Source organism: Xenopus laevis, chromosome 7S, assembly GCF_017654675.1.
Source record: "Xenopus laevis strain J_2021 chromosome 7S, Xenopus_laevis_v10.1, whole genome shotgun sequence".
NCBI lineage: Eukaryota > Metazoa > Chordata > Amphibia > Anura > Pipidae > Xenopus > Xenopus laevis.
In genome coordinates this window covers 70,806,316-70,827,070 of record NC_054384.1, presented here as the reverse complement: position 1 = coordinate 70,827,070, position 20,755 = coordinate 70,806,316, and the positions used below count along the sequence as shown (strand labels likewise).

Here is a 20,755-nt window from a genome sequence, read left to right as displayed (position 1 = left end):
TTTTCAAATTGTTGGGACAGGGTTTAAAGGTTGACTTTCTCGATGGGCAGAATAATGAATTTGATGAACCTATCATTGTCTAAATCCAGATAGATAAGAGACTTTTGCCTTTGCTGCTGTATGAGATACAAGATTAAGTAATAGGTAGAAGGTTCTCCAGACCAGGAATTCTGGACGTTAAGATGATATTTGGCGCTGAGCTAAAAGCTAAACAGGCCACATTTTCATAATAAGGGTTAAACATGATCATATTCAAGAATGTCAGGGGGCAGGCAGCAATTGGAATAATCAGTTAGAAGCAAAAACCTGTAGGTTCTGCAATGGAACCACAACCGCTAGGTTTTTTTAGAATCTAACGCCGCTTTATTACGTAGTATCTCTGCGTCGATGAGGAGCGATGGCGTCAGTCGTGCGCCGTTCGGGAGCGCTGACGTCAGATTGGCGCGACCTTACAATGACGGACCAAGAAAACAACAACAGCTTTTCAGCCAATCCTTTTGCTGCCCTCTTTGGATCTTTAGCTGAAGCTCGTCAATTTGTGTCTGGGCAGAAACTCGGGCAGCAGACTGGTAAGTGGATAACGATTGCCTGATATGTTTTCACTGTATTTCGTTCAAATAAATCTTTCAATGACGCCACCACGGTGTCCCTTAATGGCTGCTGACTGCTGGGCTCTTACTTAGCACGCCAGCTTGTTCTGAGTCAAATCAGAGTATTTTCATATAACTGTCGGACCAATGTTTATGTTCCAGAGGCGGATGCTGGAGAGAGCCAAGACGAGTCCGACAATAGCGTGTCAGAAAGCTTGGATGACTGCGATGACTCTGTGGCAGAAATCAGTCGATCTTTCCGCTCCCAGCAGGAAATCTGTGAGCAGCTAAACATAAATCACATGATCCAAAGAATCTTCCTTATCACCTTGGACAACAGTACGTCTCTATTTCCTACTGAGCAGACAGATTGACTGTGATCATTTTATTTTTCAGGGAAGGGAAATAGGTAAACTGCACATGGAACAGCATTTTATCCCACCCCTCCTGAGGTGATTCATACTAATATACTGATGAAGATGAATTGACTCGCAAGACAAATATTAGAAAATCATATAGAGGGCCTGAATGTATTCAGTAGCACAAGAATCTGTTGTGATGCAAGTTCAGGGTGCACATCTATCCACTGGTAACTTGGACAAGCTGCGGAAGTTGTCTATAATGTGTATTTTTAAAAGTAGTGAAAATTCCATCAATAAGCAGCAAGGTTACATTGTCTAATGACGCTCGGGGGGCTGAAATGAGCCTGCTGAAAATCAGCCCCTACACGGTCACGGACATTATCCTTCTCTTCTGCCTGTATGTGGAATTGTTGTGTCAGCTCGGATGCAGGCACAATTACGCAAAGTGTTGCGTTACTTTGCCAAAATCAGCCACATGCCTGAGCCAACGATTCTAGATGTAGGTGGAAGCAAAGGATAAAGCTTGTCTTGGGAGCTGATTTTCAACCCACATGTGGCATTACAAAATAACTTTTTGGAGCAGGCACTCGATGAAGGCAATCTTCCACCAGGCAAATAAATTCAAAGTGAAAAGTTTATTGTGTCCACAGCCTTACGCGTTTCGTGATAAACACGGGATTACGTTTATTTTAGACTTGTACTATAAATATGTCTGCATCGCTGATAGTTTCCTGTTAGGCTAATGCCACATGTGAATAATAAATCTGTAGTTTAGGGTCTGCAAGTAGAAATTGAGGCCCAGGTGCACCGCCCTGAGCCCTCAGCACGGGGAGCGGACAAACTAAAAAAAACTTTTTGGAGCAGGCACTCAATGAAGGCAATCTTCCACCAGGCAAATAAATTCAAAGTGAAAAGTTTATTGTGTCCACAGCCTTACGCGTTTCGTGATAAATGGCCCTAATAAATAAATTAAAAGTGAAAAGTTTTTTTTTTTAAAGATTAATTTTTATTGAATTTTACAACTTAAAGAAGAGAGAGGGAAGAGAAGCTAGATAGAAAAGGAAAAGAGGGGGAAGGGGGGAAGTATGGCTGGAAATTGATGTTCATTGGTTAGTTGATGTGGCTGGCGACTCGAGCCAAGGTTTCCATATACTTTCAAATTTCTTTGGGCATCCTCGGGCTAAATACGTGAGTTTGTACAGTTCCAATTGCGAATTGATTAGTCCAATCCACCTACTCAATGTCGGTGGCATTGGGCCCATCCAGTGCAAGGCAACCACTTTTTTTGCGTAGAAGAGGAGCAGCCTCATCAGACATCTAGTATTTACTCTGGGTATCACGGAGTCCAGGAGACCCAGAAGACAGGTAGCAGGGCTAAGTATTTGGGGAAGTTCAAGTTCAGTAGCCATAAAGCTCACAATTGCCCTCCAATATCTGAGTATCACTGGACAATCCCATATTAAATGCATAAAATTGGCAACAGAAGCACCACATCTTGGACAGCCGGGTGAAGCCACTCTCCCCATATTATACAGTTTCTGCGGAGTGAGGTATGTTTGGTGAATGATCCGGAATTGTATAAGTTTATCTCTAACACTCACCAAAGGAATATAAAGATTGTCTATGATTTCTTCCCAATCATCTGGGTCCACAATAACCCCGCTACTCTCCCACTTATATTTCACTCTGGGTCGGGGATCATATCTATTGGAGATTAAGTGTTTGTAGGTATTGGAGAGGAGTTTTGTCTTAGTGGGCTGAGATACTAATTCTTCTAATCCCGTGTACTGTAGTTGAGGAGGAGGAGTTGGAAATTGTCTTGAGCAAAGATGGCTGATTTGGTTGTATCTGAATTCGGATAAATCAGGTAGAGAGAGGGTCTGACGAAATGTAGCCAGAGTGTGAAGACTCCCATCAGTGTATACTTGGGACAACCTCTTTAGCCCTAACTTAGTAAAAGTGAAAAGTTTATTGTGTCCACAGCCTTGCGCGTTTCGGAGAAAAGTATCCTCTAATTCCTAATATGTTGGTCTGGATATTATATCCATTGCTTTGTGTTGTAGGTGATCCTAGTCTGAAGAGTGGGAGTGGAATTCCATTACTTTGTGTGTATTTGGAGGAACTTGGATCAGAGCTGGATGGACAGGACTGGCTTGACATGGATAATGTTGAACAGGTATTAACAGGAGGCCACATGGACATGGTCACACTGAATAGTATATCCACAGTATATTTTATTCCTAATTTCTTTCTGCCATAGGCTGTATTTACTCGACTGCTTTTATCAGAACCAGGAAAGTATCTGATCTGTATGACATCCTCTGGAGCCCCCAACCTGTCTGCAGAGAGGGATGCCGGAGAGAAACAAATTATCCCATTCTTATTTTCCTGTTTTCAAAGATCAAAGAAAGAGGTGAGACATAGATTCTGTTCATATGCATTGCAAATGATCTTTCCAATAGTTGTGCAACTTGCTGTTTGCTATAATTGTGTAAAAGTGATGTTCAAGTAGTCCCTGAGCTTTTATTTTAGGTCACAAAAGTGCCTGAGAACCTTTTACCATATGCTGTACGCTGTAAAGCTCTGACTGTATCCAATGCTCGCACTGTTCTACTGACCCCAGAAATATACCAAGGGCAGGATATTGCTACACAGTTGGTGGATTTGATGCTAGAAGAACTCAAAGGAGCAAGTAAGTGCTTCTGACACCTACTATGCATAATGTATGACTTTGTTTCTGATTGAATTTGAATTAAATTAAATTAAGGCAGCTTTTCTTTGACAGCTGTTTCATGATGAGAGGATATACAATTTAGATTTGGAATTAGTGTTCCATAAACCAAAGTTCATTCTGGCAGATTCATATTGTAAAAAAGACAAATGTTTGCCTAGCTCCTTATTTATAGTAACCAGACTTGCATTTGCTTTCATTATCCAAATTGAACTAGTCAGTTAAAGGAACAGTAACACCAACAAATCAAAGTATATTCAAGTAATATATAATGAACTGATTGCTCTGCACTGGTACAACTGGTGTGTTTGCTTCAGAAATTCTACAATAGTTTATATAAATAAGCTGCTGTGTAGCCATGGGGGCAGCCATTCAAGCTGGAAATAAGGAGAAAATGCACAGCATACACAGCAGATAACAGATAAGCTCTGTAGTATACAGTGTGATTCTTATCTGTGGTCTATTGTGTATCCTGTGCTTGAATGGCTGCCCCCATGGTTGCACAAAATCTTATTTATTTAAACTTTAATGGTGTTTCTGAAGCAAACACACCTGTTTTGTCAGTGCACCCTACATTATATTGTAATTTTTTTTGAAAACCCTTTCATTTTTTGGCATTACCGTTCCTTTAAAGCTAAATGCTAGGGTAAAATATTTGAACATATTTATATATGATCATAGTGTGAAAGTTGTCCTTGTGGAAAATGAAAAGGCCATTGACCAATATTCTGTATGTTGTCCTTCAGATTTTGAAGAGGTAACTGAGTTCTTGGAGGAGGTGATAGAGGCACTTCTGAAAGACGAGGAGGTCCGCTCTTTTAGTGAGGTCTTTCACCCAGTGTTTGATGTACTCTTGAAGCGCATACAGGATTTAGACCTTTGCCAGATGCTACTCTACACTTACCTTGACCTTCTTCTCTACTGCACCCGGCAGAAGGACATTGCCAAGGTGCGCAGCAGATTTTACTGTTACATAAATATATAGCATTATATGTTTATAATTGCACAGAGAAATGACTGTATCTGTACAGATGTTTTCTGTATATGTCAACTGAGGTATTTAAGAAAATATTATGTCGATTTTTAATGAGGGGTAATATATTTGTGGTTTATAGTATTTGCCTTAGTCCAGGCAGTATAACATATGTGTAAAACAAACAAGAAAAAAATAACTGTCCCTAAAGAACATTTGCCCTTTATTGACTATTAAATAAAGTAAATAAAAAATATGGTTTATGTATAGGTGGGCTATATTTCGTCTTTTACCGGTAAATATGGGTGTTATTAGCACATGTACATTAATATCAAGTCCTGAAACAAGATAGGAAATATTTTGTTCTCTGGCCTTTGTTGTTTGCAACATTTGTGTTTCAATTTCTTACATTATGATCCACAGTAACTTAAAAAGCGTAGGTTGTCATAGTATATTCTCTCTCTATCTATAGTATAGTTCATTCTCTCTTCATGCAGGAGTTGGGTGTCAGATATTCATTGACAGTTGGATCCAATATATCTTCCTTTCCTAGCAGATGTATTCGAGCTCATTCAAACAACATCTAACAAAATAACTGCCTTTTGCACAAATCCTGCATGTAGAGAGGCGTGATGGCTGGTGATTTTAATAGTGAGCTCTAATACATGGTCTAGGCAAAAGGAGACCCCCTATAAGATATAATGAATATCAATGAATATCTGACACCCAACTCCATCATGAAGAGAGAATGAAGAGAAACAGATTTTGAGAGAGGGATAGTGAAGATAAACTTGATTATTTCAGAAATGGTACAGCATGTTTAATTGATTATATATAGAAAGCTTTTTATTTCAGTATGCTAAAGCTTATATTAAATTTAATTTTTTGCGATAGTTCCCCTTTAAAGGCTGAGTTGCAAACTTTACTTTACTTACTCGAACATGCTTCCTGTTCTAAAGTGTTTTTAGAACAGAATTAAAGTTGGAGTTGCTCAGCTGTTTAATATCCTCTTACATGCTATTTGTATGAGAAATTCTTTAGCAGGGTTAAAAGGGGAGTTCACTTTATATATACAATAAATTTGGGCAGTTGCAATGAATCTTTCGGCCTTATTTTAATATATATCTGTATTGTTTTACTTGACCTTTCTATTCTGCTTCTCTCAAGCCTAAATGTTTTAAAGTCTTCGGTTTGGTATACTGATGGTAGATTTTTATTGTCAGCATTCAATTGCTTTGCTGTGTGCAGGTGTTTGTGGAATATATTCAGCCACAGGACCCCACAAATGGACATCAGTATCAGAAGACTCTATTGGGTGCCATCCTTAATATATCATGTTTGCTGCACACGCCAGGGGTGGTTGAGAATCATGGATATTTTATAAATCCCTCTCGCTCCAGCCCCCAAGAGATCAAAGTACAAGAATCTAATATACATCAGGTAGGAAATTATTTTCTAGAACATTTTCTCTTTAACAAATTTTGTATTTGTAGAGCAAGTAAAAAAAACTATACTTTGTATAATTTTACTATACATTTTGTGCCATGTAAAGGATCATTTTTGTTACTGCTTTTCTTAAAGGCAAACAAAACATTGCATTAACATAGCTCCATTTGTCCCTTGCAAAGTTTATGGCTCAGTTTCATGAGAAGATATATCAGATCCTGAAGAACCTTCTTCAGTTATCCCCAGATACGAAGCACCGTATTTTGTCCTGGCTGGGAAATTGCCTTCATGCCAATGCTGGTCGTACCAAAATCTGGGCTAGCCAAGTGCCTGAGATCTTCATGCAAACCTACGCATCTGAAAGTTTCTTCCTTAACCTTGGAGCCGCCTTACTTCGCCTCTGTCAACCATTCTCTAAGCCACGGTCTGCACGCCTGCTGACCTTTAACCCCACCTATTGTGCTCTAAAAGAAATCAACGAGGAGGAGCGCAGGAGCAGGAATATGCACATGAAAGGTGCGCAGAAAAACCTGAGGTGGACATAGAATTTTCTATATGCTTATTCTGGACCCTACATTTTTATTTTTGCATTGAACAGTTATTGGTACTAAATGCATCTCTGCCTGTAATTCTGTAAATTCCTGTATTAACTGGCACACACTATCGGTGCACTTCTGACACTCACTACTTTCTTCTTCATCTAGGTCTGGATAAGGAGACCTGCTTAATACCAGCTGCTGCGGACCAGCAGCCTGACTTTCCTGAGAATTTCAACTTGGTGACAGAAAACCTGGTGTTGACACAATACACATTGCACTTAGGCTTCCATAGGTAAAAGCCTTATTTTTTGCATGCCGGATATAACTGGAATGTTGATATCCTGTATAAAGGTCTACACAAACAGTGGATAGTCTGGTGAACAAAAATGCAGAAGTATGTTTTATACATGAACTGTATCTGTTGTAAAACCGTAGAAGGTCAAATGCATATTTGTCACCTGCTAGTGTGTAAAGGGTGCAATATGAACTATGCCCTATAAAGAACCTATGGGCAGATACTGAATATCAAAAGATCATTTTCATACACTGGTTGACAAGCCGGAAAATCAATAGGGCTCATTTAGTGTAAAAACATTTGCACTTGGGCAGTTACCCATGACAACCAATCAGATGTTTCCTTTCATTGTTTTCCTTGCAGCTGGCTGAAACAAATCTAATCACTGATTGGCTGCTATGGGTTTCTGCCCAGGTGCAAATTTGGCAAGTGTTTATAAATGAGCCCCACTGTGTTTTTAAAATTCTTTTAGTGAATTATCTGTCATTTGTGTGCAATATTTCTGTTAAATGTCATTTCATTCTTGAGCATTCACTGTTTAGGTCTATGGTACAGCAGCTATAATTCTTTTTCAGTCATTTTTATATTCAGTAGCTATGAACCAAGCATCTTTTAAAAGGGGCATATAGGTTACATTAAGGGGCCCATTTACTAACAATCAAATTGTGTTTTTTTTCCATAAATTTCTAAAAAAAAGTGTGCTTGTCCTATATTTCAAAATATATTAAGTGAAAGAAACGCTAAAACCTTTTATACCAGACTAGTAGTAAATATTGTCTAGGTTCTATGGGAGCTGCACTGATCTTATTGGACTGCTTTAAAGCAATTCAGACTTGGAGGTTTTCACAGTGGTGGAACTACCGGGGGAGCAGGGGGGGCAAGCGGGCCAGGTCCCACACCCCCTCGGCCCCCGGCAGTCCGTGCGCCACAGACAAATGCGGCCGTACGGAGGGGGCGGGGCCCGGCTGCGCGTCACGCACCAGGGCCCGCTCCCCTCTAGGATCACTACTGGGTTTTCGGAATTTTTTCCACTAGGAATTGTATAAAGTTGATTATAGGGGTTTTTAAGGTATTCAGATTTTTAAGTGCATTGTTTAGGGCTTTTTTTTTTTTTTTGTAACAATAAAAGACTGCACAAAATGAATGACACTAGCTCCCTTGTTTTAGTACAATCAAAATATATAATTCAGACAACTACCTAATTAGTGGCTGGCCAGTCTACTATATGAGTAGCAATAAATACTAGATTACTCTAAAGTTTAAAAAGCTGTTAAAACAGCCCTTTCAAAGCATTTCATTAGTAACAATTAATATTAATTAATATTTCACACCAATAAATTTAATGTTCCATATTCATCCCCATGCTATCTAGAGTATTTTGAGATTTGAGGCCCTGTGCACCACTGCTCCACAACTCAAAGTCCTTGTACTCTAGATGACATAATAATTGAGATGAGACATTGAATTAATTAGTGTGACATATTGAGGTGTTTTAACAGCTTCCTTATATAAGTACTCTAGTATTTATAGATACATTGTTTTATTTTATAATATAATAAACTGGACTGTTGTAAAATATAGTTGCGTTCAGAATAATAGCAGCACAACATCACTAACCTGATCTATCACTGTTTTTGGTAAAAAATATTTTTCTACATGGGAAATAATTTACTAGTAAAGTAATTTACTAGTCGAGTAGATATGTAGTAATAGAAAACCAATACACCCAAAAGTCATGACATGCATGCTGCTGATTCTGTGTAATTAAATCATTAATTGAGGCTTCTTCAAATAAAAGCAGTGTTCAAAATAATCGTTTGTTCCAAATAATAGCAGTGTGGAGTTCAATTAGTGAGGTCATTCATTCTGTGAAAAAACAGGTGTCAATTACGGCCCTTATTTAAGGAAGGAAGGCAACAAATGTGCATGTTGATTATAGTGCAGTTCTCTCTGAAATCTGAGTAAAATGGGTTGTTCCAGACATTGTTCAGAAGAACAGCATACTTTGATGAAAAAGTTGATTGGAGAGGGGAAAACATAAAAAAGTGCAGAACATGATAGGCTGCTCAGCTAAAATGATGTCAAATTCTTTAAAATAGCAACCAAAATCTGAAGACATGGAAGAAAACTGAAAACTACCATTTGAATGGATAGAAGAATAGCCAAAAAGGCAAAGGCCAATGATCAGCTCCAGGAAGATCAAAGAAGGTCTAAAGTTACCTGTGAGTACTGTTACAAGTAGAAGATGCCTATGTGAAGCCAAGCGATCTGCAAGAAGTCCCTGCAAAGTCCCATTGTTAAAAAAAAAAAAAGAAAGACATGCTGAAGAGGTTACAATTAGCCAAAAAACACATTGACTGGCCTAAAGAAAAATGGTACAACATTTTGTGGACTGATGAAAGCAGGATTGTACTTTTTAGGGTCCAGGGCCACAGACATGTTTGTCAGATGACCCCCAAACACTGATTTCAAGCCCCAGTATACAGTGAAGACAGCGAAGACATTGTGGCACAATCATTATGATATGGAGATGTTTCACATACTACAGTGTTTAGGCCTATTAATCACATACCAGAGATCATGAATCAGTTTCAATACATCAAAATACTTGAAGAGGTCATGTTGCCTTATGCCGAAAAGGAAATCCCTTGAAATGAGTTTCAACAACACAATAACCCCAAACACATCAGTAAATGAGCAACATCTTGGGTCTAGACAAACAAGATTGACATTATGGAGTGGCCAGTCTCCAGACTTTAATACAATAGAAAACTTGTCTCAGAAACAACATTTTGTTGTCAAAACCAAGAAATGCAGAAGAATTGTGGAATATAACAGGTGCCAGAAGATGGTCAAGTCCATGTAACACAGATGTGCAGCAGTTCTCAGAAACACTGCTTATACAACTAAATATTAGTTCAGTGATTCAAAGGAAAGCAAAATCTTGAAACATTTTTTAGTTTATACAGTGAATATTTCAATGTGTAAAGAAGAATGCAGACACTGCTGTTTTTTGGAACAGACTAATATTCCCTTTTCGTCACTTTCTGTAAAGGAAAAACACAAATTTGATTATTTTTCATGTTTTGATTTGGAATAGAATGTGCAGTGTTCCCAATGCATGCGTGTTTATGGAAATAAGATATAAGGATTTTGAGCTTTATTCACTTTTTTAAACACACTGCTATTATTCTGAACACAACTGTATATGAATTATTGGAAAACATGGGATTAGTTGTCTTTCAATCTATGATAAGCATTTTTTTTACACAGAATATTTTATTGTTTACTGGTAATTGGATTAGAGAAATACAGCTATTAACATTTCTAATATGTCCACATACAGTGGTGCTTGAAAATTTGTGAACCCTTTAAAATGTTCTTTGTTTTTATATGGATATGACCTAAAACATCATCTTTTCTTCAAAAAGTCCTAAAAGTACATGAAGAAAACATAGTTAAACAAATGAACACAAAAATTATTATATTTGGTCTTGTATTTATTGAAAACAATGATCCACTAAAATATTTGCGTGTAGCAAAAGTAAGTCAATCAGTATTCACTTACTTTCACTCAGTATTGTAACGTTTGTGATAACTGTTGATAAGGTTCTTGTGCTGAAATGCAATGTTCTTTCTCCAAATGTAAAGCTCCTCATTTAGGCCAAAAAGTTCTATTTTGGCTTCATCCATCCACAAAACATTCTTCCAGTATCGTTCTTGTTTGTCCACATGATCTTTAGCAACCTGTAGACAGTCAGCAATATTTTTATGGGAGAGCAGTGGCTTTCACCTTGCTACCCTGCCATACACACCATTGCTGTTCATTGTTCTCATGATGGTGGACCTAATCCTAAGTATTTACTTACTTTTGCCAAATGCAGATATGTTATTGGATCATTTTGTTTCAATAAACACATGACCAAATAGCATTTTTCATTGGTTGAACTATGTTATTTTTTTCATTTACTTTTGAGAAAATCAAATGTTATAGGTCACATTCATATAAAAATATAACAAATAAAAAAACAAACAATTACAAAAAGTATTGTAGAAGTGATCTAACAGTATATACAGTGGTGTGAAAAACTATTTGCCCCCTTCCTGATTTCTTATTCTTTTGCATGTTTGTCACACTTAAATGTTTCTGCTCATCAAAAACCGTTAACTATTAGTCAAAGATAACATAATTGAACACAAAATGCAGTTTTTAAATGAAGGTTTACGTTATTAAGGGAGAAAAAAAACTCCAAATCTACATGGGCCTGTGTGAAAAAGTGATTGCCCCCCTTGTTAAAAAATAACTTAACTGTGGTTTATCACACCTGAGTTCAATTTCAAAGGTTATAAAGCCATTTCTAAAGCTTTGGGACTCCAGCGAACCACAGTGAGAGCCATTATCCACAAATGGCAAAAACATGGAACAGTGGTGAACCTTCCCAGGAGTGGCCGGCCGACCAAAATGACCCCAAGAGCGCAGAGACAACTCATCCGAGAGGCCACAAAAGACCCCAGGACAACATCTAAAGAACTGCAGGCCTCACTTGCCTCAATTAAGGTCAGTGTTCACGACTCCACCATAAGAAAGAGACTGGGCAAAAACGGCCTGCATGGCAGATTTCCAAGGCGCAAACCACTTTTAAGCAAAAAGAACATTAAGGCTCGTCTCAATTTTGCTAAAAAACATCTCAATGATTGCCAAGACTTTTGGGAAAATACCTTGTGGACCGACGAGACAAAAGTTGAACTTTTTGGAAGGTGCGCGTCCCGTTACATCTGGCGTAAAAGTAACACAGCATTTCAGAAAAAGAACATCATACCAACAGTAAAATATGGTGGTGGTAGTGTGATGGTCTGGGGTTGTTTTGCTGCTTCAGGACCTGGAAGACTTGCTGTGATAGATGGAACCATGAATTCTACTGTCTACCAAAAAATCCTGAAGGAGAATGTCCGGCCATCTGTTCGTCAACTCAAGCTGAAGCAATCTTGGGTGCTGCAGCAGGACAATGACCCAAAACACACCAGCAAATCCACCTCTGAATGGCTGAAGAAACACAAAATGAAGACTTTGGAGTGGCCTAGTCAAAGTCCTGACCTGAATCCTATTGAGATGTTGTGGCATGACCTTAAAAAGGCGGTTCATGCTAGAAAACCCTCAAATAAAGCTGAATTACAACAATTCTGCAAAGATGAGTGGGCCAAAATTCCTCCAGAGCGCTGTAAAAGACTTGTTGCAAGTTATCGCAAACGCTTGATTGCAGTTATTGCTGCTAAGGGTGGCCCAACCAGTTATTAGGTTCAGGGGGCAATTACTTTTTCACACAGGTTTGGATTTCTTTTCTCCCTAAATAATAAAAACCCTCATTTAAAAACTGCATTTTGTGTTTACTTGTGTTATCTTTGACTAATAGTTAAATGTGTTTGATGATCAGAAACATTTTGTGTGACAAACATGCAAAAGAATAAGAAATCAGGAAGGGGGCAAATAGTTTTTCACACCACTGTATGCTGTGCCTTTCTAGCTTTCATTTGTATTTTGCCTGACGAAGGGGCCTTGGTGCTCTGAAAGCTTGCAATGTATTTTTGTTGTTAGCCAATATAGGTATTTTTATTTGTTATTTTTGCTACTGGCTAACACGGTACCACCATTTTTGTTTTATATAAAAATAGAAAATTTTAAAGGGTTCACAAACTTTCTAGCACCTCTGTATGTAAAAGTGTAATTTTTCGGTTCTTGGAAAAACTTTAAAGTATAGTAAATATAATTAGTTCCTCTTTTTCCAGCTTTCATTAAAGTTTTGATTCAGCTTTTTTTTGTGTGTGTGTTGGGGGGTGTTTAGCCATTACTATGGGCAGCTGAATTAGACCCTTAATGGAAAACTTTATATTAGGCACAACTAAATATTCTAATGAAATGTTCAGAAATATACCATAAACCGATGACCACGTGTCTTAATCATTTGTGTGAACTTTTAAATGATTTGCTTTTTTTTTAAAGAAGAGGCGCTAGCAGTACAATTAGTCTGTTTGTGATGAGCAATAACAAAAAGATGAACACAGAGCATTGTTAATGCAGAAAAGAACTTATGTGATTTATCATTACAACTTTCTTCTTTTCACAAAGGTTGCACGAGCAAATGGTGAAGGTCAACCAGAGCCTGCATCGGCTTCAGAGTGCATGGAGGGATGCCCAGCAGAGTGCGAGCCCCACAGCTGAGAATCTCAGAGAACAGTTTGAGCGTCTTATGACCATTTACCTATGTCTTAAAACAGCTTTGAGTGAACCCCAAATGCTTCAGAACTGTATTCACCTACAAGTATCGACTGCACTGCTTTTAGTGCAGATTGCATATGGCAACAAAGGCACAGAACCAATGGCCCTCTCTTTTCCTGTGCCCAATATACAGCACAGCGCTCTGGCATATGTTCCAGGTAATAGAGGCATGCTAAATGTATTACAAATGTTGAGTAATGATGCCATCATCTTTCATGCCCATTTTCATGCACAAAGGATAGTGCATCATGGGGCACACGTTTTTTACAGCCATGTACCTTGTGACTGCACACAAGGCTCCCTTGCACATGTGAACACTGTGCTGTGCTTAAAAGAGAAGGAAAGGTTACAATTAAGTAAACTATGCCAAAGGAAATGAACGGCACTCCACTTGAAGAGGAAAAGGTACTTTATTGCAAGCTAAAAATAGGGATCAAAAGGCCCTTTTGATCCCTATTTTTAGCTTGCAATAAAGTACCTTTTCCTCTTCAAGTGGAGTGCCGTTCATTTCCTTTGGCATAGTTTGTATCAAGCGGTGGGGACGCTGCGGACCGAGCACCCCTGAAGAGGGATAGGAGCTGTTACAGGAGGGGAGGCTGAGCGGTCTCCTAGGAGCGGCAGAGGAGTTACAATTAAGTAAGCCATATCAGAAAGGTCTATATAAATACACCAGTAAAAGAAACACAGCATTTTTGCCTTCTATTGTGGAAACATGGACTTCTGTATCAGACTTCCTGTTTTCAGCACAAACCTCCAGGGCTAGGACTTAAGCATGCTCAGTTTGCTCCTCTCTCCTTCCGTTTCCCCCTCCCTGCTGTAATCTGAGCCCAGAGCGATGAGTGAGCAGGGAGAGACTCGGGCAGGGAGTGATGTCACACCAAGCTAATATGGCAACTGCTATCCTTAACAAACAGAGCTTCTACAGCTGTTTACTGAGGTATGGTAAAGCATTCTGCAGAATACATATAGTATAGCTTGCACTATTGTGGCTAATTTATTGCCAATAAACTGCTTCAGTAGCTTTCCTTCTCCTTAAATGGAGAAGGAGGGGGGACTTGAGCATGCTCAGTTTGCTTCTCTCTCCCTCTCTTTTCCCCCCTACCTGCTGTAATCTGAGCCCAGAGCTATGAGTGAGCAGGGAGAGGCTCAGGCAGGAAGTGATGTCACACCAAGCTAATATGGCAACTGCTATCCTAAACAAACAGAGCTTCTACAGCTTTTTACTAAGGTATGGTAAAGCATTCTGCAGAATACATATAGTATTATAGCTTGCACTATTTTGGCTAATTTATTGCCAATAAACTGCTTCAGTAGCTTTCCTTCTCCTTCTGCCCAGAATGTCCCATTAAAGGTCCGTTATTCTTGGTATCTGAGTTTCCTTTCTCTACTCCTTTCAGAATTCTTTGCTGATAATTTGGGGGATTTCTTTATATTCCTACGCCGATTTGCAGATGAAGTTTTGGAAACTGCAGCAGACTTCTTAGAGCAAATTCTTGATTTTATCACTGTGTTTACTGGCAGTGTGGAGAGGTAAGGCGTGTGAGGGCTAAACCTATTTAAGATGAGACAAACAGTAGGCATATCAAAAACTGCAGCAAAGATCAGTCATTAGAGGGACAAAAAGTGATGGGTTGAGTTATTGATTGGAGAAAATATAATTGGAAGTATAAATAGGTTTTGTAAAGTTCAAGTCAAGATAGTTCATTATAAAGATTATACAGTAGATAAACTAAAGATACCTAAGCATCCCTTACCCCTGCATTGACTGTGGTCTCAAAATTTAAATACCTGGCGGTAGAGGTTTCACTACCAACGTCATCCTATTGGGACCTGAATGTGTCCCCATTACTGGGCACGGTGGAATCCAAATTTAAGCAATGGGACTCACTTCCACTTACACAAGGCAGAATTAGTCTGATAAAAATGACCATTCTCCCAAAGATACCTAAGCATCAAGAGGGTAAAAACACAGTGAGCTTAAAAAAAATACTCTAATTTGAAATGCCAAAACCAAGATTGTGGTTTAGAATTTCTGTCCTACAGAATGAAGAACCCCCACTTGCGGGCCAAGCTGGCAGAGGTCCTAGAGGCAGTGATGCCACATCTGGAACAGGTGCAGAACCCCTTGATTTCTAGTGTGTTCCATCGGCAGCGTATCTTCTGTTCATACCAACATGCCCCACACTTGGCGGAGGCCCTCATTAAGGTGTTTGTTGACATTGAATTCACAGGTAATAGAAGTAGCAGATGTTTCTTAATCTTTTTCACGGGAAGCCAGTTGGAATCCCACATGCTAGTGCAAATTCATATATTGCCAGCATTTGATTACGGTTTTCACATAAGCAGAACCTTTGTTTAGTGTAAAGTGTCTACATGTTCTTTTTGGAATTAACTAAGAATATTCTCTATGTCTACAGGGGACCCCCATCAGTTTGAACAGAAGTTCAATTATCGACGACCAATGTACCCCATCCTTAAGTACATGTGGGGAAGAGACAACTACAGACAAAGTATAAAGGTTAGTTGTAGTGTTTGATTATGCTCCAAGTCCTGTGCTGTTTGTTTCTTAAGATTACTACCAAGTCCTGGAATCCTCCTGAAAATATGTTTGTGTTTCAGAAACTGGCTGACTATGCCTCTGAAAATCTGGAAGCAATGAACCCACCTCTCTTCTTACGTTTCCTTAATCTCCTCATGAATGATGCTGTATTTCTGCTGGACGAGGCAATCCAGGTAAGACAAGAAGAACTGTTGTGTTGGATTGGGGAACACTATTTTGTGTGTGATACTTGAAAATTGAATATGTATGCATGCATACATGTATGTGTGAATGTATGTATATCTGTGTAATGCTTGTATACTGTATTCCGAATATGGAACATACAATTAAAGTCTGTCACTTACAGGTGCAAGTAGAGGTAGTATTAGGTAGAGGAAGTATTAGTTGCCCCAAGCCCTGTAATGGGTTTTGACAGCTGCTCCAAACCCTAACTCTCCCAATTAACATCAGTACTATGTCCCTGCCATTGATTTACAGAGAAATGACAGCACTGAAGAGTGTGCAGCTTGTATGATAGGCCTCAAAATGGAGGTGCTTCCTGCATAACAACTTGAGGTGTCAGCCGTGAAAAGGAATGGATACATTGATCACATTAAAGGGCACCTATCACATCAAAATTGATTCCCCAGGTGTGGGTTAATACAGCCTGCACTCCAATTGGGGGAAACAATGGTATTTCTTAAAGAAACCACCCTTGCAAGTGCTGTGCCCCCCTCCCGGGTGAGATGTTAACCAATCTTACATCATGCACATAATGAGCAAGCTGGGGCACTTACTCATTATATACATTTATGTGCCTTTTGTCAGTTCATTTGTTTCTTTGTTTTTTTGTTACTCTCTGTGTTCCCTTGTGAGTTTAATTTATTACTTTAGGAAAGGTTATACTGTAACAGTACCTAAATTGTCCATGAGCAAAATATTTTTGTCACTAACTTTTCTCTTTACATTTCTCTCTGCCATATTTCTAGTATCTGAGCAAGATTAAAGTCCTGCAGATAGAAAGGGACCGAGGTGAATGGGATGGACTAAGCCCTGAGAACCGGAGGGAAAAGGAGTCCAACCTCCTTATGTTTGGCCAGCTGGCCCGGTTCCATAATATAATGTCAAATGAGACCATTGGAACCTTGGCCTTCCTTACATCAGGTATATTGAAGCTGATTATTATTACAAACATACAGTGGTGTGTGAAAGTTTTTGAATCCTATAAATTTCCTACAAATCCTACAAAAATTATTATATTTGGTCATGTATTTATTGGAGAAAATAATCCAATAACATATGTGTGTGGCAAAAGCAAGTGAATCCTTAGGATTATCATAAAATTTGAAGGTGAAATCAGATTTTGGTGTTCTGTCTGCTCTATATATGGATTCTTTTTATTAAAAGAATAGGATTAGAATGTATTTTCAGCAGAAGTTCCATTTTGCTCTTTGAATAAAACCGTTTGTGTACTGCCCTGTTAATGTGGGCAAATAGTGGCAACCCATGGATGACTCTTCACGCTGATCCTCCTTCTTTTCCAGATATACATTCTCTCTTTATTCAGCCATTTCTTGCTGATCGCACTATTTCCATGCTCAACTACTTCCTGCAACATCTTGTCGGACCTAAAATGGGGGCCTTAAAGGTGAAAGATTTCAGTGAGTTTGACTTCAAGCCACAGCAATTGGTGTCTGACATCTGCACAATCTACTTAAATCTCGGGTAAATTGTAAAGCAACAAGTATTTGATCAGTGTTTGCATTGTTCATATCTGTCTCATCTAGGAATTATATTTCTGTCTAGTAAAAATCTCACAAATTGTGTTTAATACAGGGAAGAGGAGAAATTCTGTGCCTCTGTACCTAAGGACGGCCGCTCGTACTCACCCATGCTTTTTGCTCAAACTGTACGGGTACTAAAAAAGATAAATAAGCCTGGAAATATGATTGTGGCATTCACCAATTTAGCTGAAAAGATCAAGGTAAGATAGGGGAAGTGGTATAACTAACTATCTTATACCAATACCATACCACTCCACTATTGGAAAGAAGGGGGGGGCTGCTTGTCTTAATTAATAACGATAAGTAATAAAGCCCATAGAGCGACAAAGTGTTTAAAAATGGTGCCTAGAGAGCTGTACTGCAGAAGATCCACCATTGTGATGCTCTTCAATATTCCCTCCAGTCAATATGAAAATATAAAGCAAAATGTAGTATATTGGTATATAAAGTTAGGACCATAAATCTTTGGACATAGAGAACTTCTTTCTAATTTTGGCTCTGTACATTGTCACAATGAATTTTAAATGAAATAACTCAGATGCAGTTGAACTGCAGACTTTCAGCTTTAATTCAGTGGGATAAACAAAATGATTGCATGAAAATGTGAGGAATTAAATCACTTCATTTGAGAACCCTGTGGCTCTATGTACTTTATTACTTATCCTTATTAATTAAAGGGGTGGGTCACCTTCAAGTTAACTTTTAGTATGTTTAATAATGGCCAATACTAAGCAACTTTTCAAGTGGTCTTCATTATTTAGTTTTGATCTAAAGATCATGTAACACTGAAATTGTATATTCTTGTGTTTATCTCAGTCCCTGGCAGACCTGCAGCAACAGGAAGAAGAAACATTTGCTGATGCACCCGATGACTTCTTAGACCCCATTATGAGTACAGTTATGTCTGACCCAGTAATTCTACCCTCCTCCCGTGTGACTGTGGATAGATCAACTATTGCCAGACACCTTCTGAGGTAAATATTTTTAATTCAGTAGGCTTTTATTTAACGTAGAATAACTTGTCTGATACCAGTGTCCCATGAATCCATTGTGTCAGGCTTTGAATAAGAACCAACAATTGAATCTGAATCATAATTGGCCACAGACAGACGATTTGGCCTAATGATTTAGCCCCTTTAGTCGGACCTGCCTGCCTGATATGTGGGCAATTTTTCAACTGGGTAGGTTTGAAAATCCTGTTTCTGCAATTCTTGCCCAATGAGTCCCCTTGACCTGTACAAAAGCCCTTGGCCTTGGGCCTCCTCCCTTAATTTTTTGTGGAACTTCTCATTGACTTCTAATATCCTTATATTTGATTATTCCCTGTATAAAAAAAAAATTATGTTTTTTTGTTTGCAGTGACCAGACTGATCCTTTCAACCGTAGTCCTCTAACCATGGATCAGATCAAACCAAATGTTGAAGTTAAAGACCGGATCCTTCGCTGGCTAGCCCAGCGGAAGCAGCAGAGTAAGGACCTTGACCATGGATCGTTATAGACAGACTTACAAACCGGAAATGGATATTTCAGCTTCCTTTAGCAGCAGATGATATTAATGCTATAGACAAGTTTGGGATTTTAGTTAATAAGACTATAAGCCACCACCTTGATTTATAGCCACATGAAATACATGTATGCACAAACTCTATTTACAAGAATGGGGATTTCCAGAAAAGACTTGTTAATTCGGTAAATATAGGTAGTGAGTCAACCAATGTCTTTGCTGCTAGTCTTATCTATAAAAGACATTGGTAGCTTTGTAAAATAGTGGCCTGCTTATAATTTTTGTTATAAAATAAAATAATTTGAGGGGGGTTTTTCTGTATAATTTTCTCTGTTTTGTATCTCTTTGCTTTGGAGTTGCTAAACTCCCATTTTCATGCCCTGTACCCAGCCACATTCTGTTTGTGGCTTGCTCTAGTTGGTTGAAGCACATACCAAAATGATATGTGCAAGATGCTTGCTTGGGTTGTCAATAATATCATTTACAGGGTGCATGCCCCATGAACATGTAGAAAATGTGTTGAATAGTTAGCTACATACTTTTTATTTGTATGTAGTGGATAAGCCCAAGAGACACAGGATCCTATAAGATGGATATGGAAGCCATCATGTCCATGTTTAAACCCTGTGACTATGCCAACTCATGGACCCTAGAGAAGTAGTAAAGTTGGCCATTCATAGACTGATCAGTCCAGTGTCGGACTGGGACACCAGGGGCCTGCCTAAAAACCTTTGACCAGGGGCCCACCAATTAATCTTAGACAAAGGGCCCACATCTGTTATTCCATTTATTTATCCACTTTATTCTCATAGAAATAGGAAATGGCCATGAAATAGGCCAAATGTCTAACAGCATGAAGGCCCACTGACACCTGGGCCCACCCGGACTTTTCCTGGTATCCTGGTGGGCCAGTCCGACACTGGATCAGTCAGATATTGGTGCTGTTAGCCCATCAATGTGAATAGATGAATTGTATCGATCCAGCCGATGTGCCAATTAAGTGACTGTGCAGAAGTACTGGTCCCTTTCAATTCATGGTTGGATGATGGCCCAAGCGTTCAATTTTGTTTTATTTGTATGTTAAACTACTGAAGATTCCCTACAGTATGAACTTCCTAAACACACAGTAGGTAGGCCCCCTACATGCATACGCCTATTTATAGGCATACTGTTAATTCAGAAAAAGCTTGTATTTGCACAAATTTAATCTTCCTTAATGATATATTGCCCTAATACAAGTGTTTAATATTATATAACTTATTTCCTGCCCAAGTTGATAGAGACCCTCTAACAACATCTGATCAATGTTTCACTTGCAATATCTGCTATTTCTTATGTAATGTCTAAAAAATCTGAAAAATCAGCCCTAAATGTTTACACATAAGCCAACCGCAGCAAAGCTGAGCCTATAAATTATAGAGATATAATTCTCTACTTTGAATGAAATCTGCAGAGTTTTTTAATGTATGATAATCCAAAGATTAATAAATATTTAAACAACAAATATTCTGGTCTTTTACTGGAGTTGTCACAGGGTGTTGTTATACAATGTTCAGTATAGTGTATATAAAACAAATATATTTCTTTAGCTTAATACAATAAAATCAAATTACAAACACATTACTACCCACCAGAAGGCATAGGTGACTTATGTGGGTAGTTCGGAGGAGCACAGAAGGAGCAAGACATTATGCTGCATGTTACAGAGTGAAGATGGT

The 20,755-nt window shown here is 38.6% G+C and overlaps 1 protein-coding gene across 1 annotated transcript; it reads left to right on the top strand.

The window, feature by feature from the left end:
- Window positions 1-448: 448 nt before the first annotated feature.
- ube4a.S (ubiquitination factor E4A S homeolog) lies at window positions 449-19,347 on the top strand. Its single transcript, NM_001091037.1, is given in 19 exon segments — window positions 449-569; window positions 753-929; window positions 3,016-3,128; window positions 3,213-3,365; window positions 3,485-3,644; window positions 4,430-4,632; window positions 5,905-6,096; window positions 6,285-6,618; window positions 6,807-6,933; window positions 13,061-13,368; window positions 14,608-14,740; window positions 15,254-15,441; window positions 15,628-15,728; window positions 15,830-15,943; window positions 16,739-16,913; window positions 17,294-17,474; window positions 17,586-17,733; window positions 18,350-18,507; window positions 18,893-19,347. Coding segments are annotated over 19 exon segments (3,219 nt in total). The 5' UTR covers window positions 449-454; the 3' UTR covers window positions 19,032-19,347.
- Window positions 19,348-20,755: the final 1,408 nt, after the last annotated feature.